The sequence below is a fragment of the Cephus cinctus genome, unplaced genomic scaffold, assembly GCF_000341935.2.
Source record: "Cephus cinctus unplaced genomic scaffold, Ccin1 Ccin1_scaffold0129, whole genome shotgun sequence".
NCBI lineage: Eukaryota > Metazoa > Arthropoda > Insecta > Hymenoptera > Cephidae > Cephus > Cephus cinctus.
In genome coordinates, this window is record NW_014332862.1 from 990,890 (window position 1) to 1,015,339 (window position 24,450).

Genomic DNA, 24,450 nt, shown 5'->3' on the forward strand with positions numbered 1-24,450 from the left:
CCTCGCGAGATTAACGTGAAAATTCTTACGTAACTTCGCTTTTCGAATCTAAACGTCAGGCAGCCTCCACGTGTTCAACGGACCACGTATCCACGTTGAATGCCGAACCGGCCAGAAATATTGAGCGTAAAAAAAATAAGAGTCCTGTCGGCGACTATTTACAAATGACAAATTGCCCTGCAAGAAAGCGAGACACTGGACATTGATAAGTGTAAGATATAAAATAATCTTTTTTATGCCTTTGAATCTTACGTGAAGAGTGTCGACGGTCGTTCCCTATAAATATAACGTCAAACGTGGTCGAAGTGTCGCTAAAGAATGTGAAAGTGGAGTACAAAGAGTCTAGACACGTGGATGGACAGACTCGGGACGGAGAGGCTGAAGAAGGAGGAAGGGAGAAACAATTTTGTAAGAGGAAAGAAGTGGCATTCTTACGTTAGACCGAAAAAACTTCTATCCCGGCAGTTGATGTTTCCGCCGTGTCATTAGCGTAGTCGTCGGCCCGTACGATTGGTGGTTTAAAATTAGATTAATATTAAAAATACCGCGAGTAGGTATTCGAGTCCAGTCGCAGACAGTGGTACATCTAGAGTCACGCCGAACGACGGGATAATCATTCGACCTGGTGGACAGAGAGAGAGAGAGAGTGAGAGAGAGAGATTGCCAGAGGGTCAGAGGGGGGAAGTAAGAAGGTGCTAACGCCAGCGTCCCCGATGCTTCTGTGCCACAGGGTATATTTAGACTTCGACTGTACAGAGTCGAGGCTGCTTCGCCGATGGGTTTTTGCCTTCTCTTTCGACTTCTCTGCTTTTACCTGCCTTACCTGCTAAGCTAAGCTCTGGGTATGATGTACATGATTAGTGCGGTTTATTTTACATGGTAGAATTCCAGCGTAAATACCGTCTCGGTCAGTAAAGAAGTTTCGCGACAAAAAATTTTTTTTCTTCAAATCTTTTTTTCGTGCTTTTCTTACTATTTGGCTCTGAATCTTCTCGTTGGGATGGCAATCTTATGACGACGACTTTCTCGTTATCGGACTTACGTGCTTTAACGAGACTGTTCGGTAGGTACGAGGGTGTCAAGTTCCACTTGTCATTCACGAACCGCGATTAGATGATCAACGCACAGTTGCAAATCTCTTTGAAAGGCTAAATTTATTCCGCCCCCCTCCTCTCTTGTTAACGGATATAGAAACGTTGGGAAAGAGAGAGGGGGGAAATTGTCTCTCCCTCCTTTTTCAATTCGATCAGTCAAGCCGCAGGTTTTTGGCCGCGAATCAATCACGTTGCACTTGTCATTCATAAATACCGTCTTACAGCTCGTTCCTTACTGCGCATGCGCAGTGTCACCTTTTAAGAATCCACTGTATAAACGTCACAGAAGCCGGACGATCGTTTACGTTCGCATTAAAAAGAAGTATTTAATTTTTATCCCTACCATTTATTATACGGCTGCCGATAATGGAATTCATAATTAGTTTTTAGAAGAAATTGGAAGAAAAAAAAAATTCCTGTACCTGGGATCGAACCCCGGACCTACCGGTCTAACCCGTCCGTGTCACTCGGAAACTTGAAACGTCATCCAAGAATTGTTCGTAGGTGCCATGTAGCCGTCGCAGTGACAGTTATGTGGGCCGCGAATGGTTTGCGATCCTTTTTTTAGATTCTTTGAAAATTACCGTATATCGATCATCTGTTCCAGCTTTATTATTATCGGATGATAACTACGTCACGGATACGATACCATCAGATACCTTTGTCCTTCTATATTTACCATTGCAATATCCGCCCGCAGAACAGTGTCTTATAACGATCCAGTAGACTATCTTGAATTCGAATGATTTCTAATCCGGCCAAAATAATTGATCGTGTATCTAAACTGGGCTAGATCCGCGTTAAATCGTAAAAATCTTATCGTCGACTTAACGTCAGCGTCTGCAGTCTAGGAACCATGATTGATCGTGTTATATATATATATATATATATATATTGATGTCTTAATATAACGCCAGAGACTCGATTATCCTGATAGATTAATTAATAGGCTTAAAAAACTGTGATTCCATTAGTGATTTCGACTAATAAACACTACGTAGCCTTAGTAGAATCCCTTTACTGGGTGCGAGGTGAAAAAATAAAAATATTTTCGATGCAAACGGAAGTTTGAATTTTCTTTTAATCGATCTTCTGGTGCACATTAAAGACGAGCATTTTTAGAATTTTTATTCTCGACTCCTTTTTCTCTCTTTTTTTTTTCGTCCTTGTGACAATTAGGCCGAGCTCGATACTCGCGAAGAAACCACTTGGCGCCGACTGGCTAACCAGCAGTGCAAACTCCCGCGGTGCTGGCTAGAATTTACTCAAACCGTTAAGGGTAACCAAAGCTGGTTTATGCAAGTTATTTAGAACAGGACCACTAATCGGAGCAGCCTCTGCCCCACGAAATTATATTAGGTTAGAATTCGTGGTACAAATAAGGACAGTGCTTGGAAGCCATGGCAACGCTTCGTTATCGTCCTTATACTTTTATGAGTGAAGAAAAAGATTTACGTCCGATTAATAGTTTAACCGATTTCCTCATACATCGTAGGTGTTACGTGAGCTGTGATTTTTTTTACCGACATTTCTCAATAACGTAATGAGGCCGTGCTGTCCGTAACACGTAAGGTAAATCGAGAGACTTCGTTTTTTGTCACTGTACGTGAATATCGACACCCGGTATAATATTGACCGAACAAACATACAAAGTGAAACAGTAAAATTTTATTGAATGAATTTCACGGAAGGATGCTGTAAGAAATTTTACTTGTAATATTCGTATCAATCTCGAGTTGGTGAATTAATTAAATAAACACATAAATTTGTGTGATTTTGAATTTTGGTAAAAAAAAAATTTTTTTTCCTCCTTTCATAAAAAATAATCAAAGTACGCGGTAATTGTCAATGATGATTTTTAAAATTGACCAATCATGCCATTGTATATATTTATTAGGTAAGTCTTTTGTCAGGTTACACTTAGAAGTTTAACCTATTCGTATGTACGAGTCGCGATAGTCTCAAAGGAAATTGTCCCGAGTACTCGTATGTTTTCTTGATCTTTCGCCGGGTCGGCTGAGGCATCGGGGACGTTCAGCGTCTCCGTCGTCTTCTTATTACAGCCCGTGCAAGCACTGGCTTCGAGCGTCGCGCAAAGACGTCGGCGCGATACTATTTTCGTCCTCGGTGTTGTTGTACCTTTGCTTAGGCCAGTGCAATCTACGTCTACGTGTGCAACCGAGTAGCTACGTAATGCAGGTCGCGGTTACCGACAGTGCAAAACGAATGAAACTTCCCTTTCGGCTTCTCTATGTGCCAGCTAAACATAGATTAGCCTAAGCTCGTATACGCATCGAACTTGGATCAACGAACGGCAGACTCGAGCAACTTTTAGCTCTACTACGTGGGTACCCGAGAACGTATCTCACTTGGAATATTTTCAGGTGGGTTTCATTAACGAAAATTTTCTATTTCACTCACCCGTCACTGTAACTATAGTTGTCAAAAGACAAAAAAAAAAAGTATTTCATATAATATTGAAAATTTAATTTTTATCTGATTTTTTTTCTTTTCCCATATACTCACCCGGTGGTCAGCGTTATGATGTGTATATGTATATATATTTTTATAACCCATGATAGAGGTTATACCGATCAAGGAGATGCTTTGGGATCGTGCTAGGGAAAAGGTATCGAGGAACGACCTAGGCGAGCTAGTCTGGTCTAGTGAGCAGGAAATTAACGTTCCCTCCCACCAAGGTTCATGGACATTTAAAATCCAGTCTCGGTTTTGTCGTATGAGTTGGCAGCCATTCATGTCTCTAGCTAGATGACTGGACACTACTGGAACCGCTATCCAGCTGTAGCCCACTTTCCACTGTCCACTGTCTTTACTGGTTATCCAGATCCTCCAACTTCCTTTTTAGTGGCCATTCATTGGATTATCTTTATGGAAAGAGATCGCTTTCTACGGCAACAGGTTTGCATTATTTATCACGTGTATTAAGTATATATATAGTATATATATATCATATCTATATTTTCATCGTTTATGGCCTTGTGTTTCTGTTAAATCAATATTATTCATGAAGGCTGTGTCTGACGGTACCAGATACAATTTAAATTTCGACAAATTCTGCATGAATGTTGCAGATCGATTTTTAGGTTAGGAATCTTATATATATATATCTAGGCACGTTGCTATAAAAAATAATGAAACAAGATTGACATGGGTTTTGATTTTTCAATATGGATTAATACGTACATGTGATTGTCTATTGGTACAGCCGTGTGGTTTATCTCGTGAATTATCAAGATTCAGGCATTTCCCAAGAAGTAAAATATATTTTTCTTAACTTTTATCTTCCGTATTTTAACCCCAGCACTGTGAGCATTGGGTATCTATGTTGACATTGCGCCACTCCGATGATATCAGGGGCAACAGTTTCCGCTTGAGGAGGATTGAAATACGGCACGAACGTAATACCGGAGATTGTCACGTAGCCGGGATAAGAAAGTAAAAGAAAAAAGGAAGAGATTTATATACATTATTTGTAATAAAATTTTGTTTTTCTTATTTTATTTTTTTTACAACATTACCGTTGAAACGTTTAAATTAAATTCTATATCTTTCTACCTTATCCAGTTGTATACACGTATTTCGGTGTTTTCTTCTTATCCGAAACACTTGTTACCTTGGATTGTACGATGAGCGAAGAAAAAGGTGTTCGTGGGCAGCTAATTAGTGGCAATTACGGTACGACTAGAGGAAAGGTGTTAAGTGCACTAAAGATTCAAGATACTTTGCTCCGACACTGGAAAGGCAGGTTAAGTTTGAAGGGTTGCAGGTTACAAATAGTCCTTTCTTATCAGACCCCTAAGAATATGTTCCTACGAGCATTCCTGTGTGGGTCCGATAATTTTTTTTTTTTTTTTTTACCAAAAAAAATTTGTTTAAATGACAAGACACTTTATACGACATTAGATAAAATTTCAAATTTTGAATTTCCCGCCACGGCCGTGCCACCAACCAACGTAAACCAGCAATACCCTTCGTCACCTTTTCTATACCTCAGCGTCCATTTATTTAGATCGGCAGAGTTTGCCAAAGGAAGACACAAGTTTTTCACAAGCAAATGACAAACGATGCGAAGCCTCGTGTACTGCCGCATGTGAATTGGCGTAATGCGTAGCTCGGCGAGACGTGCGTGCATCGTGTATGTGCTAGGATAACATAAGCCGAGCGCGGTCGTACAGCATTCCTTCCTCCTCGCATGAATTCACATATGTCACATACGAGCGTGCAACCACCGGCGTAACAGCGTAACAGCGTGACAGGGTAAAAACGTAACAGCGTATAATGAAACGTTAATCTCCATAGGGCAACTGGACGAGGAGCGACGTGACTGTAGCCCTCGAGACGAATTCACGCGTGTGCCACCATCCGTCCGGACCTTATCCGGGCTCGTAACCTGTCGCTCATATGTGAGATTCCGGACGCGCATGGAACAGGTTTTAATGCTGGTCGAGGAGGTATTCCGTGTTTATAGCCCCATGTGTGCCGCTCGGCTGAGACAGACGGCGGGAACCGAGAGATTCGAGTAACTCGCGAAATTCGTGATAAGAAAAATAATCTTTTTTTTTTTTTAATCATCTCTCGTCAACCGACCAATAAAATGGACGAACGATGGAGGCCCGGAAAGTAAAAATTACAAAATTTAACGCGTCCTTGATTTTTCATAATCGAAATAAAAAGTGATCGCTTCCTTGTTGCCGGTAACGGTTATATATTTCGAGATTACTCGTATAAAGTTAGCTAAAACATTAAGGGTCTTCCACACTAGTGCACACATTGTATCGGAGGATTTGGCGTCGCTCCAATGCCTCCGAGATAGTCCACAATGGCGACGAGTGACAGCTCGGCATACGACGACCGAAATACTGCTGCGGGTTCCTACTCGTTTTTCTAGATCGAGAAGCCGAGTCCGCCCGAACTTAGCCGAGTCCAACCGAGTCCTATCGCGTTGCGCACTTCCTACGGAGCTCTTGGTACGTTTGCACGGAGGACGAAGGAGGTGGGTTTATGAACCTCTCGAAAATCGTACAGTCGCAGTGAAACCGGTTTTTACCGCTTTCTTACTACACTCTCCTCCACTATGTTCTATTTTACTTCGCAAACTCTTCGCGCGTCGAACTTTCATTGTCATCCCGGACACCGCTCGAACGTTGCTCTATGGTCGAACACTGCTGGTATATATCTATCAAATATATATATATATACATATACTGGTTCAAGTATTTTACCGACTCGTAGCCATCGCTAGCTATGATTTCCGTAGCGACGTATCTGCCCTTCGCATTGGGGTTGAAATGGCATGGCTGCGGGTGGTTGGAATCGGTATTAGGAGCGTACGTATATTCTACACCCTTAGGGGGGTAGGTTGTGTTGGCTCCCATGCTTCGTAAACCAGGAACGTATCAGGAGCTAGTCGATGTGCGAGATCAAGAACGAAGACTATTGGATTGCTTTTTCTTTTCATAGGTTATGTTTACTCTGTTCTGTGCTATATTGAAATTGTAATGGTAAGACTGTTGCGTATCGTAATACGTGTTAACGATGCTTTCGGGACGATCCAAGGAGTACAGAGGCAAAAAACTTTAAGGAATAGCTTTCTCTTAGCTTTTAACCAAACGGGAGAACGATCGGTGAGGCTTTTATTAACGTGCCTCGTATTTTTCTTAGACAAATATAAGACGCGAGAAAGCTGGTGGCTTTATCGGGAGATATCCTAGTATCACTGTCGTGCATTTTTAAATTAAAATGAATATACGATCGCGATAAGGACTGCTACGATAAGATAAGAGGGGTTTCTCTCTCGTTAAGCAGCAACCGACGTCAAATCGTGCTGTCAAAATTTGACAGTAAATTGAGCCAACTCGTGTCTACTCGTGACACGTGGACGAGTTTAAGGTGGATATATATATATATATATATATATATCTTTGAGTAATATACGACTTAAGAAGTATAACCGATTAACAGCGTGAACTATTCGGTAAGTTAAAATATGTTCGATTAACTGCTCTGGCAATTCTTCGACAACTTTATACTTTTATCGCGCGTTGTTAATTAGGGAAGATGAAGATAACCGATTAACAGCGTGAACTATTCGGTAAGTTAAAATATGTTCGATTAACTGCTCTGGCAATTCTTCGACAACTTTATACTTTTATCGCGCGTTGTTAATTAGGGAAGATGAAGTCGATTAAACGTGCCTGGCTTGATATTACTATTATCTCTGGGATGCCATCTTCAGGGTCAGAGAATCCGCTTGATAGGATCTGCAAGCAGTTATACCAGTGTTTCAGTCTGTAATGAGTGAATGCTATCAACCCCTATCGTTGCCCTCTGCCATCTTGACCTCGGTCCTTTCGTTCAACATTTGTTTTTTCTCTATTACTGTACTACTGGTAAGCGTACGTTATTTTTGTTTCGATACTCCAATTTAGTAAAGAAATAATTTTTTATTTCGATATTACATAGAAAAATTTTTTCACATTTCTCGATCGTTTTTTTTTTTTTTTAATTTCCCAACTTTCCTTCGACAAATTGGAACAAATGGGGATATTCGAATCTTCAAGATTACTCGTGTATATATTTTAGGAAAAAAAATTTTTTTTTTACAAAAATCTACCGAGTTGTCAATTCTAAATGGAATCGGTGAAAATATCCTGAGAAAAAAAAAGAGAAAAGTTTCATTCTTGTGAATACTCGTGTATATATTTTTGGAATTTTTTTTTTTTATTTTTTAACTAAAATCGACTAAGTTGTCAATTCGTGGTGAGATTTGCCAAGCTGCCTGCAGAAAAAGAACTAGACAAGTTTTCGGGTGGTCGTGTATTTTTGGAACGGTAACTTGTGCGCCTGATTCTTATCGGCGTTTCCCCGAACGTCAGAACCGCCATTTTGTTCTTCTTTCTCTTTCCCTCTCTCTCTCTCTCTCTCTCTCTCTCTCTCTCTTTCTGCCTTTCTCAAACTTAGAAATTATCCGTTCGTACTTATGACTCTGCCTCTTTTAATTTTTTTTTTCCAATCTGCTCCAGTTTACACGTAGTTTTTGTGCAGTTTCAATAAAACTTCAAAATCTCATCTTAATCCACCTTATTTCTAGCTTTACGTATGATCTCTAAATATCACTAAGATCTCATGAATTTGACGCGTCACAGTAGCATGGCGAACAGAGGCAATCAAATCCCAGCGGTACTTCCGTTTCTCTTTGTCGAGCGATGACTGCGTTATTTTTTTCTCACAATGAACACACGCAACAGATACGTCCTGCATGGATAGGGAGAATTTTTCTAGGCGCCTGCAAATAACGATTGCAGCACAATCCTGTTGTAACAGTTGTTCGTACTTCTTATTACCTCTTTAGCGATATATGTCATCATAGTTTGATTTGCTTAACGATATTATTAATACGCACGTAACACATGTGGCTGAGCATCCACAAGTATCGGTGCCTTTTTCTCAAGCTGAATACTTAGGAACCTGCGTAACACGGTGTAACAATTACTTGCTACATATTCCGATCTCGTTATTACGTCTATCAACACGACTCAGCGAAGCTCAATACTCGTGTGATATGCAAACGGTAATAACTCGTGTACAAATGTCTCGACTGTTGACTAATGAAATTTAATATTATTTACTATGGCCAATAGATGATTTAGATAATGGTATTTTCGTTATTCGATATTTTATTATATACCTACTTATATCGTAAAGTCGTTCTCTTGACGTCATTCAAGCCTTCCTTTGACTAACTTGCCGATCGGTCAGTCCTCTTCGCGTTGTCTTTACAATAAGATTTGTCTAGGGTGCGTCATTAATTCCTTTTCTAGGGTTCCTCCAATGCTTGGTTATTGTTCACAAATATTATTAAGGATGACTTATGGTAAAGGGTCGTATCTCGTATACGATTAGTCATCCCGCAAACTCGAGCAGGATGATCCTGACAATATCCTGCTGTTGGATACTCGAGGTTGGGTTCACTCATTGATTTTGTCCCTTACGAGCAACTGCATTGGTTTTTATATCTGATAATTTTTTCATAACAATGCTGATCTTTATTTTTCGCATTGATATTCAAGGATTTGCTGTATAATAATCCATGTTTGTTTGGTTGGCACGAAGGAAATTCCTAGATGAAAAGACGAGACACTGTTTCTTGGTGAGCGATCAAATGTCAATGACTATATATTGTAATACCGATAGCGATCGTTAACTGATAGCATTGGTTACTGCACGTGCGTTTTAAGTTTGCAAAATTAATATCGCATATTGCTTCATTTATTCGCGATTTATTATAGCAGTTGTTTTAGATTTAAAAAAATAATTAAGAGAATTGATTTGATTTTACGTTAAAACAGCCGCTCGATTGACTCGCGTAGTAGCTGGCGCGCGCATGCGCAGTGTGACCGAAGTACGGATACGTGCTGTTACGCGTGAAACAGCAATTTCTTATCGCGATATCAAGTTATCGGTTACGACAAAACGGCAATCTGGTGCCTATATAGGTGCCCTGCACCACGTGGTGTTCATTTATTGTTACATATATCTTCTATCAAACATCAGTTTCTTCGTACGAATCGTATACAGGTTATCTGACAGTTCTATTTCGACTTTTCGTTTCTTTAAATTATTTCTTCGCCCATTCCACCAGTAGCTATTCAAGTGTAATGTCGTTTTACTTAAGAAGCTAACGATTTGATATATTTCGTGGCGTGATCCTATCTCCCGAGAAAGGTCGTCAGGTCATTACTGTTAAAAAGTTTTCAGCCAAGACGTACACTGGCTGACGATAACTATCTACTCTAGCCGGTGCTACTGGCAATGAATTTCGATACTTTTCTTTATCTGCGTAACGTACATTTCTTTATTGTTGGTCAGTGAGGCGCAGTGCTTGTTTCTCTTCACGTTATCGTACGAATTGAACATTTTTATGACTTTTTTAATGCTGCGCTACAAGGATGCAATGCCTAGTCGCACATAACCTTATTTCATTGCTCAGCCAGATAACGATACTGCCTCTCTGTATTTGAGGACACTTCAATCCCAAAGTAAATACGGATTTTATAAAGCATTAAGTATTCACGCGATGCGCACACAATGTTGTGATATCGCGGAACTTTGACGAATCGAGCCACCAAAAATCGACCCCTCTGCGATAACCTCGAAACCTCGATTAAAGAGCACTGTGTCATTTGACGTGGCAGAACAATCAATTTCATAATTGACAGAGACTATAGTCTTTTTACATTTAACCAAACGGTACATGTCCAGGAGACTGTTGTTATTATTTATTTAATTATCGATATTCTCACCTTGAATTTTGTTCCCTTCGTTTCTTCAGCATCTACTGGTCTTCCGTATCTGCTTAAGCTATCCTGCCAGTACCTGACAATTTTTGATTGATTCAGGTTGGTGGAAGAATATTGTGTAATCTCAAAAAGTATTTGTACGCTTGGCAGCATTGTTTGAGAAATTAAAAAAAAAATAAAATAAAAATAAAATTAATTTGCCATACCAACTGACTTAATCTCTAATGCTTGGGCTTATGAATATTGGTACTACTGTCCACTTGTGTCTGTTGCATAAGTTTTATTTAGACACGCTAAGCGCTTCTTCGTAATAATATAAACCGTTCTTAACTCTTACGCAATACCTACCCGTTAGGATACCAAAATGGCCGCCGACCCTTAAGATCGGTACTTCAAGACGAAGGAAAGGAAATAGTAAAATAGAAAAGAAAACAACAAACTTGACGTCCATACGTATGTTTTACAATTTGTACGGACTTGACTAAGTCCTAAGTCATTCAGAGAAACACATGTCACCAAAAGGGCTCGCAGGTCTGTCGAAACATCTGTTCCAATAAGCCGCTATAGGTATACCTAGGACGTTAGGCAGGTATTAAGAGTATTGAAAAAAAAAATATCTCAAATATCGATAAGGAATTTCAAGATTTTTATTCGTAGCAATAAAATAGACAGCGGCTTGATTTTTAATTATCGAGTCAATTTTTGTCGTGTACTTTATTTTTTTTTTTTTTCTTTCAAAATTTTTCCGGGACTTTCGAAAGTCAACGAGACGTCACACTCGTCCATCATCTGTAACTGGAGAAATTTCAGCAATTTTTGAGAAGCTGTAAAATATTGATGGATATATTTTCTGATTTTTTCTTCTGTTTTTTTTTCGGTTCCACTTACCAAAACGTATACACGTGCACGAATACTCGGGTTGGCAACAGTCGACTGTGGAAAGCTAATTCGTTTTTTTTCTTTTTCTTTCTTGAAATCCCAGAGCAACGTTTCTCTCTCCTTAAGGCTTCGTAGTCGTTATTATTGGTTTACCCATGTTCTTTTATCCGGGGCAACGTACCATTTATTTTTATTAATTGACTTTCTGTCAAATCAAACGCCTGATACCCTTATATACATATATATATTAATCCAAAGGCAAACGAGTGAAAGTGAATAAAGAAAGTTAATAACTGTAAGCATATAGAGGTATCGGGAGAATTGACTATACGAAGAACTTTGAAATTTCAAAGGTCACCGAAATCCATTACGTGATAATGAGCCGAGTGTCCTTGAGTATCGATCTGGTGTTAATTAAAAAAAAATTAATTTTAATTCACAATCAAAAATTCAATTATAAGAGCATAAAATTCATATTACATCATTATAAAATGTCGTTAAACAAATCATTTAAATTTAGAGATAAATTTAATCGAGTAATTTTGCTATTTCGTTTCATAATTTTTTTTTTCCCCATCAAGTTTCGAATCACACCCGTGCCCCAGGCTATGAAATCACTACTGTTACCAATTCCTAATCCACTGTCATTATTAACCTATCAAATTCCGGCAATTAAGTCCAATCCATAAAAGCAACGCAATTAGATCAGTAAATCATAAACCAAATAACCAGATAGTCAACCACGATTATCACCAGATGAGAAAAATCACCAGAAACGAATGTCCAAAAAGTTACTAGATCATTCACAGCAATCAACAATCCAAACTCTAACTCAAATAACATAACGTCTTCGAGATGGTGTCTTGATCTAAATATATCCTTTGTAAATGAAGCAGCAGCTAAATTGCAAATTCAGTCGCAATTGGAAATCACATATACCCAACTTTCTTGTATATAATCGTATTTTAATCTTATCATATGTTGCAAATATATATATGTATCACATGTGCACTCATAAGCAGCACACAGTCTTTCAACACAGTGCGAACAGATATGATCACAGTATCAGGCAAATAATTGATACCTCTATCCAGGTCTGTATATGTATCTAAAATTGAGAAAAAAAAGGTCAAGAAAAAAAAAAGGTCCAACAGTTCAATATTACATAATCATTACCAATATCGTCTTTTGGATTCATCGGCTGTCATGAATATTTACGAATTCTCAAATTTCCATTTTTACATATTTTTTCCCTCGTCTCTCGCATCTTTCTTCTCAAATTACTCACGCGTACCGAAGTATGGAAAAAATGTGCAAATTCTGGAGCTCAATCCCGAGCGTACAATGACGCTGGAATAATTCACGTAAAATTGATGACGTACTTGATATTCTCGCTGGAGCTCATGGCTAACATAGAAAACAAGGCGCTTCCGGCGTAGCGTGGGCGTAAGTCTCATTCATAAAAAGCACACTGCCGTACGCAAGAGATAGACTCAAGTAGAGTATACGGCAAGTAGTATACGTTAATACGCGTAACGTGTGACGTGTAAGTACGTGCTTAACGGTTCTACCCAGCAAGGAAATATAAGACAGTATTAAATAAATATAGATCATAAACGATCCGGTCAAATTTCTGATAAATTGAGAGTCGAATTGAAAAAAAAAAAAAATTACAAAATATCCGCCTGAACGATAATTGTCAATGTTGCAGACATTAAAAAAGATGCCGTTTAAACAAATTTATTTTTCAAAACGACATTCAAAAAGGTCCATATTTGTATAAGATTATTTATGTACGATAGGAGTATTTTTTTTTTTTTTTTTTTTTCAAAAACCAAAAGCGTACAAGATTTTTGACGTCAGCAGATTTTGACAGCTGGGCCCGGCGGCACGTGACGGCCCACGTCAAAAGTAGATCGACGTCGGTGGCTACGACGTCGCGACGTCGCGGTATCGTCGGCGTCGTTTGGTGGTGGGGACGGCGTTAGAGGTGATGGCTATAAAGTATTGGTAGGTAAAGTAGGGGAGGCCAAGGCGACATACTGATCGTTCAGTTATGTAAGTCAACGTTGCGCAACCTCTTCCGCGAGATTCTTCGTTATCAAATTCTCGTACGGGTACATATAAATAATACATAGGTATCTCCAGTTTATAAGTATCAAGTGATAGCGCATACTTAATCTTTGCCGCTGGTTGATTGACTGAGGCATCGCGGACGTATAACGGCTATCGGTAGGCGTCCCGATGCAGCGACGCCGACGCTTACGCGCTCTGGTGTAATCGGCGTTAAAATTTTTGAAAGATTTTTCAAAAATTTTTCGATCTTTTATTTTTTCATATTTTACAGAATCATTTGTGGCACTGGTAATACACTTGTTACGCGTGACTTTAGGAGAAAAAAGTCACTACCAATAATCATTTGATTGGTGATTAGAAAAAAAAAAAAAAAAAAAATCTATATCGATATTTTATTACGAAAAATTTTTTGGAAATTTTTTGGAAATTTTCATGTTATATATACGGCCGATGAAATTTGGCCGGCATCGACGAAAATTTTAAACTTTTTATTTTTAATTTAACACCATACGTAATGTCACTTTCTCGACGCTAACGAAAAGCGGTAAATTTGAAAGGTGGATTCTGACAAATAACTGTCAAAACTGCAAAGTGTGGTGTGCCAGGTGACAGCGCACTGTCCTCGCAATTGAATAAATGAAATTACTGCCGCTCTAGTGTACATATATGAATTCGTTACATCACCGAGTAACGAAGAGTTGACCCAGCAATCGTGCTGCTCGTTGAATTGCAAAGGTTATTTAGCCATCTGTGTAAACCCGTTGCCTTTAGCCTCTACAAATCGTTTGCCTCGTTTCGTATCCCCGACGAATTCGATATACCTTGTTCGATGTAACATCGATCCACGCCTGTCACGTTGGACTCATTGTGTGTGACAGAATTTCATCTTTCGCTCGTTACGAGTCGAGGATCGTTGACACCACGCAGGTGGTAATACTTGGGGGAAAAAAAGAATTGAAAGATCCTTATTACAGTATGGCCAATCGAGAAAACAGAAGGTATAAAAATAAATATTACAAAATTACTTCAAAGTATTCCGGGAGCATATTTGAAGCGCGGATTCTCGTTACAAGATAGAAATATTTTAAAAAAGTGTAACCGGAAGAAGCTACTAGACAATCACCAAGGTGACTTCCGGTTATATCTATTGGTGATATTAGCGAAAATCCACGTGGAAACCATTCAGCTTGCATAAGAGCATTCGTATTCCAATACAAGAAAAATATTGTTAAAGCCAGTGGAAGATGCGTTTTCGACGTTTTACTAGAATTCATCATTTTTGCTTTTCTCTATTTCCACGAAAACGTGAAGACAATAGTACACGTGTCTAGGCTGTAAAAATTATCCAAAGTACGAGGTAAACAAAAGACTCGAGCAAAAGAAGTCAGACGCACTCGTGCGCTCTGTGAGAAGAAATTGAACTAAAACTATAGTCTATACCTGCTGAGCGAAGTGAGAAGGATAAAGATAGTGGAGTGTAAGAAAAAATATAATAAAAAAAAATAAACGTGATAACATTAGTTGTAATGCAAAACGGCAATGTACTGTAATTCTAGCCAGGTTAGGTCCGAGATCTCCCTCGTACATTCCTTCGGGCTGATGTATGCTTTATTGAACGTAACGAGTACGTTGCACTGGCCGTACAAGATGGTGCAGGTGTAAGCACGGAGTTCAAATCGGCGCACGAAGCCTCACGAAACCAAAAGGTAAATTGAGGTTATGTTTTGTCGAGAAATAATATGAATGAAATTCTATAGCGCGAGGATATATTATATAACAATACAATAAATCGTGTATGCCATATTAATGCATATACCTCCATGACATTCGGGTATGTTGCCTAAGCACAGTCCGAGTCGTATTCTCGTATTTGTATTTGGCTTAAACGGGGAACAGGGCTACGAGAACGTAAAAGGTTTTCAGCAGAGTCTGTCAAACAGCCGAACAGCCAGGCATTCGGGCATTAAGGCATCCAAGCGTCCACCTAGTAGGAGCGGGCGGGCGGGCAGGCAGGCAGCTGTCATAGGATACGTTTTCCCGCCAACTGGTAATGGACGATTTGGCGGTGGGGGAAAACTGAGGGTACGACGGAGAAGGAGAGAACGATAGTGGGACAAACATTGGACGAGGGGTGCTTCGCCGAGGGACGTGAAAGGCGGGTTCCACTGTCGGCGACTAGAACAGGAGAAGGAGGAAGAGGCCGGCCGGGTCGACGTTGGCGTCGAGTTGAACGCTGCTAAGGGGGACGCCTGGGAAGAAGGGAGTACACTTGCCCCGGGCGCCTGTCAAGCCGGCGTCGGCGTGGACTGCTTCAGTCGTGCTCCGGCATCGAATACACGCGAGTGCGTCGCTCTTGACTGCGTCGTCGCGCCTTGTAGAAGCGTATTATATCGGTCTTTGACATTTCTGCACTAGAAGCCACTGATGCCGGTAAAGAGACGCTAGGACGCTACCCATAAGCCAGCAGTCTTTTAACCGTCTCTCGAGTGATAAATACGTTTCGTAAACGTACATACAACGTGACTAGACAAGTCAAATGCAGTCGAAGCGAGCCGCGAGAACGTCGCACGGAGAGTCACAAACCGGGCGGAATCAAAGCGTCGAAACGCCCGTGCGAATGTCCTGTTGTGGTGCTTGAGAGGACACTGAGTCGCTCTGGACGCGTACTCGAGTGAAGAAACAGGCTATCGTTGCTCTGGTATACATTGAGTAGTGGCAGTTTCATACCGGAAAACGGAAGTGCAAAAGTGCCTGGAAGAACGTGGGCTGCGGAAGAGAGTCTAAGGTGGCGGCTAACCGCGAGGGTCTGGGGATTCTTAATTTTCATCGACGCCCCATCAACGAGACAAGCGGCGACGTGTACCTGGAACGTCAGAGGCTACACAAGGAAAATACCTATTGCTCGGCGTTATTTGAGTGACGATAGACGTTACTCGAGAGTAACAAGAGATACGTGCTTGAGTAATACTGACACGTGACGTTGGAATATTAACGTGCTTCTACGTGCCTGATAATCTAAAGGAAATTATAAAATGACTTTGCTATAATCAAAAGTCACTCTCCTTTATAATCCGTCTTTTGAAGTATCCATATTTTACGCAATTTTTCAATTTTTAATATTCGGAAATTGAAAACGCGCGGGAACGCCCTTACGCCACTCGTGACATCTCGTGGTGTTTGCGAAGCTTCACCAATCCTGTTGAAGATTGACGCTCCTACGGTTAATTCCAAAGTAAATAAAAGATGCTGCCACCAGCAGCCATGCATTTGGAGCAGAGAATAAATGGCGACAGGACGATGCAACAGCAACAGCAGCATCATCACAATCATCATCACCACCATCACCATCATCATCACCAACACCATTTGGATCATCATCATCGCTCTCAAGACACAACGAATCGCGATCCACGTTTTCCTCATCGAGCTGCCGTCCTGTCTCCAGGTAAGGGAATTAGAGGCCGAGTTTTAACCAGCGCAGATGTCAACCGTCCCATGCTCTTCGTCGGTTCTACGAAATACCGACTTGCCTGAGTGCTGTGTTATTATATTACTGGACGGCCTTATTTGTCTCGCTTAGAATTATAGGTTATGGTATACCCTTGTATACCCGTACCTTATTTTATACCACGTCGTTCGATCCTTCGTATGGTTTTGCATATTTTTAGACAGTTTTTTTTTGTTACGTGCCGATACGCATTGTACAAATGTATTGTGGGAAAATAAGTAACTAGCTGTCAGTTGAGACGAGAGTCTCCTCGTGTCTTTACGGAAGGCATGAATACTGCGCGTGCCACTCGATATCGAAACTTCGTTCGCACTCGGTAACCTTCGGCTTTCTCACGAACACCAGTGATATACAGTGACTTGGTGTGTTGTTACTTAATCTCTTGGCATCTTATCTAATTAATTTTACTCTTGCGTAACGAAAGCGAGAAGATCGATAGTTATTTGTCATTGATCGAAATTTCATTTTCTTACCATACCCCGTTCAATTGCTATGCGCGTTTAAGTTAATTTTTTTTTCATTTTTCTAATTTCAACCTCCCGCCGTCGTGACTGTTAGTCTCTTGAAATTATTATTACTTTTTATTAGCGAGACACTCTCGTATAGATTTTTTGTATCTTTTCTTTCTTTCGCAGAGTACCACTCGCAACTATGATAGCCGTTGGAAAGTATTCACGAAGATTCTTTTATAAATTTCATCTTGACATGTTCTCGCCCTCGGTCGATCAATACTTATCGTAATTACCGCTCGTTAACGTTCACGGATGTGCGAAAGTCCATGCGAAACCGGTTAGTTCGCGTTGTGTCTTGACAACTTTTGTTTATTTCTATCAGACTATTTTCCCTTCCTATATTTCTTCCAAGTTTTAAGCTTCCTTTCTATGCACGTTGAGAAGCTCTCGGAATAGTTCAATTAAACGAGCCGTTGACTTTCTAGAAAGATAAGAGTATACTTCGCGTTTTGATTATAGCTCTGCCATTACAACCGATAGAATTTATATATAGAACTTACAGGACGAGAACTGTCACTTCTTCGTATGCATAATAAAACCAGATGATTTCCTTTTCTTTGCACTTTTAATACTCAATACTCTTAAAAGAAAAATTTCCTCGCTATAAAGAGTTGATAAGCTAAACGGACTTTGACAGAAGTCACGTGTCCAGTTCGCGAGACTTTGACATTTCGTAGACGTTACGTCACGACCGCCATTATTCCGTCTAATAATATCATTGCCATTAATATTTACCAAGACATTTATTTTTTCCTTCGATTTTTTAAATTATCCAGCCCCGCGTAAATTAGTTGACTACGATATCGTTAAAGTGTCAAGTCGAGACAGTTGGCCGGTACCTACAGACGTATATTGTGCGATGTATGTTTTTTAATATTAAATAAAATGAATCATTAAACCATTTTTGTATTACTCTACGTATCTGACTCGGTTTTCTCCGTGTTTACTCAGAAGAGAGGGAACTTCGTACGCAAGAATAAAAACGAGTCTGCAATGTGAGCGCGAACTGTCGCGCAGCCTTGCAAACGCTCGTGTAGACCCCGTGCTGCGCGACAAGGAGAATCCAGTCGCTCGCCACGTGGTGGCCGAGAAACTTGAAGCTCCTCGCCCTATAGGTACGACTCTCTTAACGACTCATATCGAAAAAAAACTAAATAATGAATCGTGGAACACGTGGAGTGTCGCGACGTAATTGTTTTTTGCGTTCTATTTCACCATCGACCTTACAAGGTCTCCCGAAAATCTGTTTCTACGTCGCACTCGCAATGGCGCGTCGACTATTACTTTTCTTATGACGCATGGAGGATCGCCTTATAATTTCGGAATTAGAAATATTTAAAATACATAATATAAACGGATATCAGAGATTTCGAACGATCCATAATCCGTTTGAATTTATTTTCAAGCAACCAGTATGCCCTATAGAGCCTGTGTTACAATTTTTATACGTTTGGATACCTTATGAATTTTTTCCATTTAGTAGATTATATTCAAGCATCCGATACTGCATTCAAATTTTCATTCTCGATTTCTTTCCACCTATAACCTAGCAGTGAAAGAGACCGTTCCTCGCGACGCGTAGACGTCTTTGATACCGACGCGCGTACATTTGAAACTCGTTTGAGAGCAGCAAACGTGATGCAATGCAGTTCAACCCGGTTGCAGCTGTCAACATGCCGGCCGGCCGCTATGCCGTCGGGAGGCTCCGCACGCTAGTCGAAGAAGCCAGTGCTGTAGGACGTTTAAGGCTACTTCTCACGGCTCGTAACTGTGTCGTATGTCAACATTCGTGGCTTCTTCGAACCTCAGAGAACCGACTGTAGGTACCTCTGGTAGTTTCTACTTACCTAGTGGATTATATACGCCGTCACTATTTATTTCGCGTACACTTCATAAATATATGCAGATAGACGATGAGATTTACGTGGACACACGAGGGGAGCAACCACGTGTCCGCGGTGTTAGGAAAACCATTAACTTTTCATTGTGCTTTAATATTAGCTAGAAACTCAGCATTTTCTCTCCCTATAGAATAATTAAAAGAGTGACAGTCTCGCACTAGCAATTGCATATGTATTTCGCGTATAGCGTACGTAATCAATGTATTCAATGCAAAACATCGAGACGCCGTGTGCGCAAGCAGATGTCAAGGAGGTTAGTGTCAGGGCGCCACGGTGGTTCGAGCTTATATTTCTTCAGCCGTATCTCGTTGTACGATAAACCGTCGCGCCGACTGCTAATGTAGTTTGCGCTTTGAATTTCGCCATTGCTGCGAATGTCTCTGTTCTCTTTTTCTATCTTCTTCAGTCCATAGTGCGAATTTGAACGAGCGGTCGACTTGCTTAAAGTCGACAATTTTTAGGTTATGTTTTTAATCTGTCTTCTACGTTTTGCATTTTTCTGCTGTACCGGAAGGGTCGAAACACTTGCTCAAGGTGATTGAATACGCTGAATATTTTCTTCTCTGTTACTCAAGACTCCTTGACAGTTATGAAATTTTTTTTTTTAGATTTATCGATATACACCTATGCCGTTCTTTGAATATGGGTTTTGGATATCCACTTTATTCAGAACGCTTGGATTATCGATTCAGGTTGCCTTCAATACCCTGTAGAATTCCATTTCCGCAGCGTCATCTGAAAATGATCGCCTCGCGTTCCCCGCAGTCCTCGCATCTTGATTCTCGAGTGGTCATGGCTCCTTTAGTCGCTCGAAAATTCCGCGGAGCGGCGCTGCCGGCTGCAGTTCAATTCTCGAAACACGATTCTTTCTGATTTCGTTGAAATATCTTCAATGCGGAATCATTGTAACGCTTGGTAAACAAGTAGGTAGTGTCGATATGAACGAGATGGGCCTGATACGTACCAGTCAACGTGATTATAAAGTCAACTGAGTTCAATTACATTCGTGGCGTCCATCGGAGGCCTCGTACGTTAAGCTCTCGAGCACTCGGTTCTTTCGTAAATATTGTATCCGCGTCATTTTTCTTCAGTATCCACTCAAACGTTACTCGTTCATTATTCATTTTTTCTTTATTATTGACTCGCGTTAATTATCGATGAAATTCTTTTCTGTCATTGATTTTTTTTTCTCTTTGAAATTGCAACTGGATTTCACTCTCTGTTATTAATCAGCTATGTTGATTCATTCGTTCGGTGCCTACCTTGAGTTTATTGCATATTTCATTGGTTTACGAGATTTTGAGAGTCTACTCTGGTATCCTAACAGAAAGCGACCGCGACCGCTTGTTGCAAAATTTACTATGTCATTACTACGAATCACTCGAGCGTCGCGATCTAACACGCGATGGATTATATAAATTTCATTCATTTGCCTCTTGGTTGCGTCGGAAGCATTAAGCGCAATTTACGTCCGCAATGTACATACATACATACGCTTTTGCCGGACACGTTACGTACAGCACCCTTTGTTCATAACTTCTCCTCTCCAGCATCTTTTTTTTTTTAATATTGTTACCCCTCGTACCTTCTTTCTCCCTTCTTCCTCTTTTTCCCTGCTAATTGAGCCTGTTAATTAAATCCTGGCTAGCAACGAAGGGTTTTCTTTCGGCTTTTATCTTTATTTTAGACGTTGCTCGCTTGGCCAACCAAGGGTACGGTAATCGGGATCAATTAGCCATTTCTAACTTCCGTTTCCGAGACCCTCTGACCTTGTTCAGTCATTGCTAATGCATTCATTTCCGGTGCAAGTGTAAATTCGTTGTCTAATCAAATTTCTCTGTCAATTCTTTCCATTTGCTATCTGAAAAGAAAACACGTTATTTAGAAAAAAAAAAAAAATTTGGGCGACTTGAGATATCACAAAATTTTTTCCTTAAAAATACGAAAATTTACGTTAATTGTCCTTTTGCCCCTGTCTTAGACGTTCCTGAACTTTTGGCAGCGGTAGTAGACCCACCGTCACTCCATCTGTCAGACAGCCAAGCAAGCCTAAGTGTACGAGCGCATCGCTCTATAAAATACCCTTAATAAATAAGGATACATGGTAGTTCCATGAGAACGCACCAGAGTAGCGACATAAAGGCAGAAACTGTACACCGTCCGCGCCAAGTCGTTATTGGTAGCAGTAGTTGTGTCTCCGTTCTCGTAAGTACCGAGAATAAAATGTCACGTGATAGTCCTTCGAGCCGAGTAACATAATTTCCTCGTTCGAATGTTAAACTCATAAACTGATAGCAGGTCGACGTTAATGTCGACAATGGACGCCGTCGTGGCTTTGCTTGTATCCCGGTGTGTCTTGTACTTTGCCACTGAGCATTATTAACAGTTCTTGTCTTTATATCCTGGTAACGGTTAACATGGCGGACACTGCGGTATCGTTGTAATTTATTGACGTGTAAAATAGAATAACCAAGGTCTGCCAGCCTAGGCTGGTAAAACGTGACGAAGAGACCTAGATATTAAATTCAGTTAAATCTGTGTTACGTTCGACAGGCAAGTTTTACACCTCGAACGTATCTTCAGTGTCAGTGGAAAGAGAAATTAGGTAAAAAAAAAATATTGTACAATCTGGTGAAAAGTGTGTGGATTTGTTGTCGTTGATCAATGCCACTGCTTGTTGTAGCCAACGACGTCATCCTCTGTCCTGTAGGAAAAATAAAATTCCTATCTAAAATCAGGTAACAGAGGTTACTTTAAGATTTTTCTATCTCCTTCTATTCCTCGTTATTTTTCTATTTCTCTCACTTCCTCTAGACGGAAGTATACTTACCTCAGGATATGGCCCCCTTGATATTTCCTATCTACTTCTCACGGTGTTTATCATGGCAAACACGAACCTTGTCAAATAGCACCCTAAGCGATATGAGCGAACGTTAAGGAGATAAGTAGACTTCTTTTTCAAATTTACAACCCGATACTGTACACTGTTCTAAACTTTCATTATGCCAATTATACAGTTGAGGATGAAGAAAAGATAATTTTTTCCTTTCCCTTTATGCCTATCTATAATACACAATCCGTTATTTATCTCTGGTCCATTTTAGGGATAATTCCACACCCAAATACTATAGATTACCTTTTGTATGCTTGACAACTGATTTAAACAACCTCGTCACCCTTCGACCAGTTATGGGAGTACGAGCGTTATAAATCAGCTGCCATTAGCCGATATACTGGTTGCCGCTATTCAAACAAGGCCGAACTTGAAAATCTAACGGTATTTTTAAAGCCCGTGAATTACGACTACTCATTAAGGGTTGTTAGCACATGGTGTCGATATTCGTTTTTACAAAGTTTTCACCCTCGCGCCAAGACCTCAAAACTTTCTTAATTATCGTTCGCGGCGACTCGGATTTTCCTTCGAGTCTTCTTTCTTTCCTCCTGGACTCCAACCGTACAGCCATTGTAGTTCCTACTATTGTCAACAGATGTAGCGCCGCGCCGCTCAAGACCGAAACGAAGAGTTCTCTCAGTCCTCATTTATCCTCCACGACAATTGACCTGTTCTCGGTTGGCTCGCCAATTGGACATACAAAAAAGACAAGTAAATTCTTACTCATTCTTTTCTCTTACTATTTATTTACCATCACTCGTCCATGCCAACCGGAGCCCAGAAGTCACAATCGTTTCCAACGTGTTTACGTCTACACTATGCATAAATCGTGCGCGCCTTGTAACTCGCCTGTTTTTCTTATTATATACGCGTACGTACTAGTTCGACAATATGCCACATAGCACAGTGCGACTCACGTAGCTTTTACGGTTGGCACGCGGCCCCCTGGCGTGAATGCTGGATATTCCCCAGTAGCCATAAAAAAAATATCTTAGCCTTATGTGTATCGACAAAAAGCTGTCTCCCCCGGCCGAACTCCTTACGAAGATTCACAGTCGACAAAAAGCTCTCTTACCTCCTATGCACGATGGAATGACGCGACGCATTGCATTGGTCCTCATAACCTCCCATTACTCTATTCGACAGACCAGCAAGTATATAACAGAATTATTCATCAACATCGTTCCCGAGACTTGTCCTACAATAACACGGCGATTGTTTCAGGCGATATAACGATAAGACTGTCTTGAGTCGCAATCAGCTGCTAGAATTTACCTTGGAAGGGCAGAATCATGTATAATGCAATGTCGCACTTCCTGTGAGACCTCTGGCTTATTATAGCGTGATCCTCGCAAGCCAGGAAATGCCCTCTGTAACTTGTGCAGTCGAAGGACGATCGAGTCTGATAACCTCATACTGCTTGATTATCTTCGTCCTCGAGAGAATAGCATAGGTATAGGTATATATATATATATATAATCTTCGTTTCTCTTCGGACGGACGTATATACGCATTTCGTCACAGCTGATCATAATCGAATTCTCGTCGACGCCTCTCTTTTTCTAACTTCAACATATTTCGTCCCTGTGGGTGAACCTTTTTTTTTATATCTGTATACCTGAACAGTCCGGGCATCTTTTTTCGCCCCATACAAATAAAGCCTAGCGAAGTATAAACCAAGCTGCGGACAAGATGACAGTGGCTTAACCTAAGGACGCAAGAGCGTCTAAACACGTGACTATAGCGATCATTGAAATTTCCTTACGTGTCGATTATGGTTACGAGATCGGCAGGAGCGAACGATCAAAATGACGCCTAAATCTTCTTTGCCCCCTTGAACATGCACAAGCGGGGTTATAATGGTATATATCTTTTTCTGGCTTGACCCTTGAGCTCGCATGGAAATTCACTGTCGCTCGTAAACAACGAAAATACAATATAATAAAACTACTGGTTGACAGATACAAGTCCCTTACTCAGTGTCCTCGTACTTATCGGAGGTCATTTCGTAATATTTGGTAGAAGGAATTTTGAAATCGGTTCGAATAGCTCGAATTTTCCTGCGTAATTTATTTCATTCCCCTCTTCTCGTTCTATTTTGATTTTACTGGGAAAAATTTTGGATCTCGGCTGTGACTTATTTATAGGGGTGAATGACGGCAGGAGAGAGAAGAAAAATGTCATGTACGATGCTTCTTGTTTTGTTTCTAAGACCAATCTGATAAGTGAGAATTCAGCTGTCGGGGGGCGGGGGGGGGGAAGGGGGG

At 40.5% G+C, this 24,450-nt stretch overlaps 1 protein-coding gene across 3 annotated transcripts in view; it reads left to right on the forward strand.

Moving 5' to 3' along the window:
* The window catches only part of LOC107262907 (homeobox protein TGIF2), a 50,844-nt gene that overhangs the window by 14,613 nt on the left and 11,781 nt on the right, over positions 1-24,450 (forward strand). Inside the window, exon 1 of one of the 3 annotated variants that reach the window (XM_015729565.2) lies at positions 15,563-16,814. The exons of 1 other annotated variant lie outside the window; for it this stretch is intronic. In XM_015729565.2, coding sequence (XP_015585051.1) covers positions 16,613-16,814 — 202 coding nt within the window. In that variant the 5' untranslated portion in view covers positions 15,563-16,612. Of the gene's footprint in view, positions 1-15,562; positions 16,815-22,602; positions 22,895-24,450 lie in introns of those variants that run through there. One more of the 3 variants, XM_025080213.1, reaches the window with a different exon arrangement.